General features: G+C 39.4%; 1 protein-coding gene and 1 long non-coding RNA gene across 2 annotated transcripts in view; one reads left to right on the top strand and one right to left on the bottom strand.

Annotated features, from left to right (window-relative positions):
* LOC136181316 (uncharacterized) overlaps window positions 1–2,407 on the top strand; it is a 3,152-nt gene extending 745 nt beyond the window's left edge. Inside the window, exon 2 of the long non-coding RNA XR_010667668.1 lies at window positions 1,506–2,407. This is a non-coding gene — a long non-coding RNA (uncharacterized lncRNA). The remainder of the gene's footprint in view (window positions 1–1,505) is intronic.
* The window catches only part of cckbrb (cholecystokinin B receptor b), a 21,558-nt gene that overhangs the window by 10,018 nt on the left and 1,540 nt on the right, over window positions 1–10,000 (bottom strand). Inside the window, exon 2 of the mRNA XM_065962446.1 lies at window positions 1,498–1,749. Within this exon, the coding sequence (XP_065818518.1) occupies window positions 1,498–1,749 (252 nt within the window). The remainder of the gene's footprint in view (window positions 1–1,497; window positions 1,750–10,000) is intronic.

The raw sequence follows: 10,000 nt of genomic DNA, 5'->3' as shown, positions 1-10,000 counted from the left end.
ATTTGTTTCTCAGATGGATTTATTATCAGACCTTTAACAATGTTCCTGCTGTTTTTACATTTTTCTTGTTTACCTCTAACCTTTTTTTTAATTATTGTTCTCTCCGTCTTCATTGATTCCTTTTTTTTGTTTACTCCTCATTCTTTAACCACATTTTTGACCACTCTTCATTTTCATATTTGCTTTCAGTCCTCTGTAGAATTTCATTTCAGAGTGCAGGAGGGCATGAAAATAGTCCATTACCCGTATTACTCCCAGAGATCTCTGTCTATTTTTAACCCTTTGATTCAGTCTTTGACAACTTAATGTGATTTTAATCTTCCAACTCCCTCTCTTAATTTTCTTTGGGAGCTGCAGAAGTCACTGGTGAAGGTGACTCATTGACTCAAGTGTTTGAAGAACTATTACTCATCACACATACCATTCTCATTCATCGCTCAATCTGTAACAGAGATATTGTGCTAGATTTGATTTGAATGGTCTTCACATGGTTGCATTTGTTCAAACAGTCTATTCAAATTATTCAAACAACAGTCGTGTCTTAAATAATGAGATTTGTAACGAGGGTAGGTGTAATAAGATGAAGCTTCAGCCTACACCTTTTCAATCAAAGTGTTTTTGTTTTTTCTTGGGATCAAAATAAATGATTACTACTACTACTACTACTACTTCAGGTTCCCAAGGTAAACAAATCAATACAGGACATGTATCTGAGTGGAGTTTATTTTAAGAGTCCCCCCTGACATAGTGTATAGCCCATTCTTCAAAATGTATTTTGCATGCACAGCACTTCTCAAAATGGCATTAGCCACAAAATCCAAGTTGTTACTATTTAATAATAACACATTTTCACGCAAAACACATTGTCAGGATTGCGGCCCCCATCTTTGGCCACTTTCTTGAGTTTATTTCCGGGTTGTCCCCCCTTCAGAGGACCACCATTGGAAAGGGACACATCCTTTTTTTGATCCTGCCTGAATTGTGCAATGGACAATGAAGCCGACGATTGACAGTTTAAAACAACATATTGCACATCCAGAAAGTAAATCTGTATAAATCCTGTAACTTTAGCACTCACAGAATCTTGCAGATCTACTCTTTTTATGCATGCTCTTTTTTTTTTTTTGTAGAAACCAACAACAGACACTCCTGATAACCAAAAGTAGCAGCTCTTAACATGTCCAGACTTGCAATGAATTCTCACCTCATTTAATCGAGCAACATGCCAAGTTAACAGCCGGGATGGTGTTGGTGATGCATTTAGTGCCTGACAAGAGCTGTGGTCTACTGAGTGGCTTCACACTTTAATGCTATTATTAAACTGTTTTTTAAACATGCTCAACAACTCCTTTTCGTTTGACAAAACTATTATAATATTTGTCTCGCTGTTCTTTTTTTCCCTCCTAAAACATTGTTTTAATTCTAGCTGCTTTTTTCAAATCGGTAGATTTACTTTGTGTTTTTTTCCACCCCCTCCCTCACTCTCCTTTTTCTTACCCATGAAGTAGGAGACTATTTTGCACATGGTTGCTCCAAAGATGAAGTCCTTGAGGATGCTGGGGATGAGGGTAAAGGGCATGCAGAAGACAGCCATCATCAGGTCGCTGACGGCGAGCGACAGCAGGAAGGTGTTGGTGACGGTGCGCATGCGCTTGTTGACTGTCAGCACCACAATGATCAGCAGGTTTCCGACCACACTCAGGAAGAAGATGAGCGAGTAGAGCATGATTCGAAGCGTGTGGTCCCCATCTACAAAACAGGAAAACAGAGGAATGGAAGTTATGTCACAAGTCTGAACACATCAGAATCCTGTAGCCGATCTATCAGTTTACAACACTTTCTTTATTGATGGTAACGGCATCGATCCAACAGGGCTGTGAAAGAATATTAGTTCATACTGTGGTCTTTCTTCCATAAGTGTTTTAAGTACAATTCTTTATTTGAAAAATATGAATAACAAATGTTTTCCCACCCTTGGCTTGTAAAACTGCACAGGTTTTTTTTTTTCCTGGATCTGCATCATTATGAAATTACAAAGTAAGAAAAACGTTTTACACAGATTTTCACAGTTAACATGCTTCTACCTGTGGAGGACAGAATGAGCCTGTATATGGACATTTACCAAACCAGCCATGTGTTGCCAGATTTTACCAACATGGATTTCATTCTCTCTTCCAACACACATCAAAGTTTCCCAATCTGCAGAACTGTTTTTTCTTTTGTAGATCACATCATAGGCGTCTATGTGAGTTTTGAGACATTTTCATAGCTAAATCATATCTGTTGTATGTTTGAGTTATAGCCTATTGAAGTTGGATTTACAATCATTAGAAGCACCCGAGCCAGTGTTGCATAATATAAAAAAAACAATGTTTAATGGCCTCTCTGGCAACTGGAAAAACTAAAATAAACATTTATAAGGGATTAAACAAGGTCTTCAGCAGTCTGTCTGTCTGTCTGTCTGTCTGTGTGTCTGTGTGTGTGTGTGTGTGTGTGTGTGTGTGTGTGTGTGTGTGTGTGTGTGTGTGTGTGTGTGTGTGTGTGTGTGTGTGTGTGTGTGTGTGTCTGTCTGTCTGTCTGTCTGTCTGTCTGTGTGTCTGTGTGTCTGTCTGTGTATCTGTGTGTCTGTGTGTCTGTCTGCCTGTGTGTCTGTGTGTGTGTGTGTGTGTGTGTGTGTGTGTGTGTGTGTGTGTGTGTGTGTGTGTGTGTGTGTGTGTGTGTGTGTGTGTGTGTGTGTGTGTGTGTGTGTGTGTGTGTGTCTGTCTGTCTGTCTGTCTGTCTGTCTGTGTGTCTGTGTGTCTGTCTGTGTATCTGTGTGTCTGTGTGTCTGTCTGCCTGTGTGTCTGTGTGTGTGTGTGTGTGTGTGTGTGTGTGTGTGTGTGTGTGTGTGTGTCTGTGTGTCTGTGTGTCTGTGTGTCTGTCAGCAGCAGTAGATACTGCTGCTGTGTACATCCTCTGGATTAAAGGCAGCCATGCGCGGCACATCCATACGACACACATCACCTCACTCATACGCCCAAACTTCATTGACACAGTTGTAGAGGCATGTGCAGCCAAACGAGATCCCTGATCCCCTGAAAATACCCCAACACCAATTCCCCCAACCAACTAGCCAATAACAGTGAACAAAAATGTTCAAATACAGAAAAGTCTGGAGCGGCTTTTTTGTAAATTCTCTTGAAATGACATTTGTTACGAATAGGTGCCAAAGGTTATTCGATTGATTGATTGATATTCACAGTTTATCTCCATCCTCAGGCACATATCCTTGATCTTCACCCCTTTTCATCTCATTTGAATTTAAAATATTGTTCTCAATTTAAAGAGGAAAGCGTAAGAAAAACTGAATTATCCAATGAAATACAGCCACAGAGCTAAACTGATGATATAATATGACATTTGTTTATCCTTGACTGCATCACATATATTAAAAGTAATACGGAATAAGGAACAAATAGTGCAATATTACTTCGACCTGCTTTGTTTACACATTTAATTACAAACTAATGATGATTGTGTGTGTGTGGGTGTGTGTGTGTTTGGATATTTTCTACTGTACTTGTGTAGGTATATATATATACATGTGTGTATATGTATATATTTGTTTTTATTCTATATATTTATATTTTTATAATTCTGGCATGGCAGTAAAATTCATTGTACTCTTGTGCAATGACAATAAAGTCTATTCTATTCTAATAGTGGAAATGGATTAATTGCAATTTTCTTAGAGTGTTCAAATATATTCTGAAGGTCAGCTGTAAAAACATGCACACATAGTATGCATGCATGGAGTTAAAGAGGAACATAAAGGATGGGACTTGGCTTCTTCAAATCCATACAGGCGGGTGGCTGTGTGCTTTGTGTATGAAAGTAGCAGAATAACATGTCCCTTAATTGATTTAAATGTTTAATTTGTATAATTTGAAGGCTAAGCAATGGATTAAGGCTCAGCTTGGTCAGCAAAAGTCAGTGCTCTCTCTCTCTCTCTCTCTCTCTCTCTCTCTCTCTCTCTCTCTCTCTCTCTTTCAGAAGCACACACACTGGCACAGTCTTCCATCTATTGACACGAGGTGTCACCATCTGTCTCACACTCCTATATGCACAGATACAGCAGCAGGAACCTCTGATACGGCTGCTTCTGTTCTGCAAACAGAACATCAGGGTCCTTCACAAGAACAGGCTTGCAAATGGCCGTAGCAAGTGTTTAATTCAGTGTCTGTGCATGTGAGTGCACATACATCTGTATAATGAAAATGTGAAATCAAATGATTGGAACAAGAGGGGGACTATCACTCCCGTCTTTATTACTTACTCCCTCTTTCCCGCCTAATGAAATATGTTATTCCTGCTCCTGCCTAATCGAAGCCAATTAGGTCTCCTGTGCACTCGCTGGCTGAGCAGGAACTCACTGATAACACGCTTCCTGCAGGCCACAGAATTTTAAGTAGCAGTTCTTGTTCATGTGTGTTAGGCAGAGGCATTCATTTCATCAATTATCTCACCAGGGCAAGATTATTATTTTTATTTTTATACATTCCTTTGTCAACTTTACATGCCAGGAAAAATAATAACACTGCATTCAACACTCTGTCACGTACTCGTCCTACACTGGTTGTGAGGTTGTAAATGGTTTGTTTGGAAGAGTGGATTTGGATTTTTTTTTTCTAATTGGACTTGCAAAAGCTAGATCTTTCTTGCTGGAATTTTTCCAAAATGTCTTTCACCTTATGACAATGGAGCAAATGGTGAAAAAAATAGTTAAAGGGATACTTCACCCATTAGCATTAATCTTTGTATCATTAGAAACCTGGTAGTATTTTTGAATGGTCGTGCATCCCGCCCTCATTTTCCCCTGAGATGTGAAATCTTTGTATTTCTGAGTCTGTAAAGAAGCTTCCAGTGACGCAAAATGACCATTTTTGCGTCATTGGAAGCTGTTGTGGTTAGCGTGGTGAAACTACAACTCTAGTTCCTCATATTTTTGACCACTGAAGCTACAGACCAATCACAGATCAGTGGGTGGGAACTCACTCCAAGAATCAAAGCTTAACGTCCGCCATATTGCTTGGAAGCTAAGCTAACAGGCTCTATGGAGAAAGCTGATAATGGCGAAAAAAAAAAAGAGGGTTCATCCCATAGAAGTATATGGACTACAGCAATACTAGGACACAGCTGTCTGCAGAGATGGCTAGTGAGTCATGAGTGATTATTTTGTTTGAGTCTATATGCTGTTGCTGATTTTTTTCAGGAACTCTGACTCATCGTGCCTTTAAAGGCTTTATATGTGATTTTTTGATCCAGCAGATGTCGCCCTTGAGCACCAGCATGAAACCAAAACAACTGGCGCTGCATTGTTGTGTTAGCATGCTAATGCTAGCGATCTTTATTATGCTGGTATCTTCACACTGCATGTAAATTTACCTGAAATGAGCGTGATCTAGAAACACAGTCTATTACATTTAAGTGTGAAAAATCGCGTATTACAATACATATCGCAGGGCAAACCCCACACGTCTCCTTTTTATTTCTACCCCATCAATTTCAACTCAACCTTGTTCAGTTCACACTCAGCCCCACTGATTTCTTCACTGATTTCTTTGGTGTGTACTATATTTTCACTTTAAAGAGCCAAATGACAGAAGGGGAAGCCTGCAGCACTGGATGTGTGGTGAGACAGTTTTATGTGTTTGTGTGTGTGTGCAGCAGCCATTGCTACCCGTTGGCTCTGGTTCACAGTCTGCTCTCGGTTTACAGAGTGCAGTGTGAAAAAATGAGCAGAATATGAAAAAAGTAAAGAGCAACTTCAGAGGTTTTCTTCATGCATTTTTTTTTCTAAACTTTTCAGACATGTGGGTAACATTGTGTTGGTTACATCACATATACAGTCAGGATGTCTGCTTTATAGGACTCCTTCTTTGTGACCATGCATTCTGCACATTGTGCTGTATTAAGCTCAACTGTGCAAAATACAAACTCCTTTTTCCATCACTTGTGTACCATCCATTTGAAATGAATTATTATTATGAGATCGCTGGTAATTTAGGTGTTGGATGTGAAAGGCTGCAACTTCGCTGCTTGAAATAATAAAGGCTTAATAGTAAAGTTAATTGAAAATTGTATTTTTAGGATCGCAGTGACAAAGTGGATCATTTAATAATGAAGTTCACATTTCATCCATGAATATTCAATCAGTTTCATCTCCATCAGTGTAGAAGATGTTATATTGCCTGTGAGCGCCTTTCCATCTAATACATATGCAATGAGTGTCACTTTGGTATCGTGGCACCTATATCAGGAAAAAGCCCGCTCTGCCTCTATAAAAACGTGGTGTCTGTAAATGTCACAGTCGGTGGCTTATCCAGCATGGTAAATGTCAGCCAGGCCATGTCACTAATGCAACTGCACTTCACAACAGTTGTTGAAAGAAACCACTACAACATGCAAACCGCAGAGTCCCCCATCATGGTCAGGTTCAAAACATCATGTTGCAGCAGGTATGTATTAAACACCTCGGCTCCGACAGGCAGTGAGAGGAGAGGTTGTGAGCGATGGAGGTAGTGAAATACGCACCAACACGAGTGGGTCTTGCCGTCATCAGCATTTCCAAAAATAATCACTTTCTACACTGCCCATTTGATGATTTGTACCGCAATCAGCCAGGATCCAGCAAACAATTTCATTGAGTCCATAAATATAGTCTATTATCTGTGTGTTTTGCAGTAAATAAGGTGTGACAGGTTTCCTTTAAAGACACTTCAGCTGTTATCAAGGCTATGCAGGGGGTGTCAAAACGTGTGCTATGAAGTCTGCAGGTCCAAATCAAAAACACCTCACTGCATCCAGTGAAACCATTTAGAAGGATTGTGGTAGAGCGATGTGTTTCCTTCTAGTTAATGGGTGAGTTTATTTCATGCTTTGCGATGTTTTGCTCCTGTTTATTGGCTGTCAGGGGTTGGGATGGTTAAAATCACGCAAATCAGTAACATTTCAAATATTTAAAATGTAAAAAAAACTCCAATAAAAAAAAGCTATCCAGTGATCTAAAGCTGCATTGCCATATTAAAAAAAGGGGGAACTGCCTCAGATAGAATTCAAAGGACAAACGTGTTTGACATTTACCAGACAGTGAGGGTTGACTGTTGAATATGTCTCAAACTCCACATCAGCAGTATCTAGCACAGGCTTCATTTCAATAAATAGTAGATGGAAGTCTCAGAGCATAAACCTTTTTGAATTTAACATAATCTAATTTAATCCCAAAAGCTCCTCCAGAGCCACAAAATGACGTCATGAGATCTCGTACTGCATATTAAAAATGATTGGTTTCAGCACTTGTTCTCCCGTAAAAGACAACAACGTCCATCAATTCAGTGTGTGCCCTTAAAATAACCCTTTGTTTACAGTCAAGAGAAAAGCCCTCTAGTGGTCGGGGTAATTATTGCTCCAGTTTGTTCTATAAGCAAAGGAGGAAGTCAGGTGATGTTATTAAAGATGAAAATAGTCTGGGAGAAAGTCAGAATGACGGGATGAATCAACAAAGAACTGGACTATACCGGGGGACACGTGTTTAGTTCCTGCTGATGATAACATCGCCATAAATGTTCCTTTACAATGTAATTCATATTGTTAACATGACAACAAAGGTCGTCAAACCTAAAAAAAAAAGTCCGTCCTGGCGATGTAAACAAACTGAAGATAGGACTCAGAAAACTAGAGACAGTCATGACTTACAGAGTCATTTTCAGAGGATATACTTGATTTATATTACAGTGTGAAAAATCACATATAAAGACTTTAAATAATCCACCTGTCATTTTGTGCCTTGTATGGCTATTTAATAATTATTATTATTATACAAAAGTTAATACAGAATACAGTTTAAAAAACATTTCAGATTTAAGTCTTCAACGTGGAACACAGCTATTTCTTTTCCTGTTTGTCACCAAGGTGCATTCTCCATAGCTGAAAAGTAATTCCAACATAGAAGTGTAGAAAGCTGCAGTTCCTCCAGTGGCCACTTGAGGCTGGCTCCAAAAGCCCATAAAATCCCCATCAGTCTCGATGATAGCATCCATTTTTAGTGTAAAAAAAAAAAAGAAGAAATCTATACTTCACAGCCTGCTCAACTTTGGAAAAGGTTTGATTTAGAAATAATCCCAACAAGAAAATGTCAAGGTAACTCCTCAAAAACACATGAACATGCTCCACCTAGCTTTGATTTATGGAGTTTTGTTGAGATGTAAATGTGTCGTTTTCCTTACCTCTTTTTTTTTTTTTTTTTAAAGGAGTAGACAAATAAAGTCATGCACAGGGGTGTGAGGTCAGAGGAAACTCATTATCGACTGTAATTTTTAATGGACAAAGTCTGAGCGATGTCACCCGATCTGGTACTGGTTTGGAAGGTATCTTGACGATCTATTACCTCGCACTCGCCTGTCAATCAGGTCATCCACGTGCCATATTCTGAATACAGTTCCTTCATTGGATCAAAACAGGTGAATTATCAAAAAACTGCACCCTCTGTACAGTGTGTGCCGATTGAGACATGAGCTACTCAGAGCAATTTTGTTTTTTTGGACCAGGCTTTTAACATTTTAATTCTGCTGTAAAAACTGGCTTTTTTGGATCGGGTGTGTATATTTGACTTCCGGTGGTTCTGCAGCCAGCCTCAAGCAGACACTCGTGAACTGCAGGATTTTTGCACTTTCACAAGGCTTCATTTTTCAACACCGGAGATTACCGCTTGCCTATGAGTCATTAGAAAAAGTACTTAACCAAAAACACATTTTGTTATTCAGTTTATTGGACTAGTTGGTTTCATCAGTTCTGTAAGTGCTCCGTGGCTTTAAAGTCTTTCTATGTGATTTTTCACACTTAAATGTAGAAATCAAGTTTATCCTCTGAAAATAACTCTGTGAGTCATGACTGTCTACAATGGGTGTAACACCCGAGTCCCACTGTCTGTGATGTTTTCAGAGTTTTCAGAGTCCTATCTTCACTTTGTTTACATCGCCAGGACGGCCGGCTGACTCCTCCCCTCGTGTATAAAAGTTGTTTAATTGAGGGACTAGAGAAAAGAAGAATAACATACTGTACTCACTGCTTAACTGTGTTTCTAGATCACGCTCATTTCAGGTAAATTTACATGCAGTGTGAAGATACCAGCAGAATAAAGATCGCTAGCATTAGCATGCTAACACAACAATGCAGCGCCAGTTGTTTTGGTTTCATGCTGGTGCTCAAGGTCGACATCTACTGGATAAAAAAAATCACATATAAAGCTTTTAATACGATTTTATTTTGCAGAGAAGTGCAGCAACATATCGGGAATCTGAAGGTGACATGACGCAATCTGCTCCATAAACACTACATCAGAGTTATCGACAAAGAAGAGGAGGAGATTGAACAAACATGGTGAAGAAGAAGTAATCAAAGTCCTGAGTGACGGAGAGAGTGATGATGGTGACGGCAGCTGCACAGGGTCAAACATCCTTTCTCTTTTTTCTTTGGAAGATTGATGTGTGGGTATAGTGTAATGGAGAGAAATAAAAAAAAACAAATTAAAAAGGAGTGGAAACCTGCGGGAGTGTGCAGCAGTCTTGGTGAAAAAAAAAAAGGTGTATTGGTGAGTGAAACTATTGAGGTGAAACTACAATATGTACCAGCAGCTCAAAACAAAAATAATTCTCACTTATTATGTCGAGCTGTGAACACACAGCATCATAAAGAAGGTGCTCAATCTCAGTGTTTCTACACAAGTAGCCCACACACACACACACACACACACACACCTCATCAACCCAGAGAGCCGGGTTGAGCCGTTAAGAGATGGAGATGGATGAAAATAGCATGTGTTGATTGGTAAAGTAGCAGGCAAGTGCAAGACTGATGATGCACTTCAATGTTCTTTCTTGTCACCAGATCATGTTAAGTTAGTGTTATTTAGGATCACTCGTTTGCCTCATGTAAGGTTTGACAGGCTGCGTCATTTTGTGAC

The sequence above is a fragment of the Labrus bergylta genome, chromosome 13 (genome assembly GCF_963930695.1).
Source record: "Labrus bergylta chromosome 13, fLabBer1.1, whole genome shotgun sequence".
Classification (NCBI taxonomy): Eukaryota; Metazoa; Chordata; class Actinopteri; order Labriformes; family Labridae; genus Labrus; species Labrus bergylta.
Note: the sequence above shows the minus strand (reverse complement) of the source record. Positions and strands in the feature narration are given on the sequence as shown.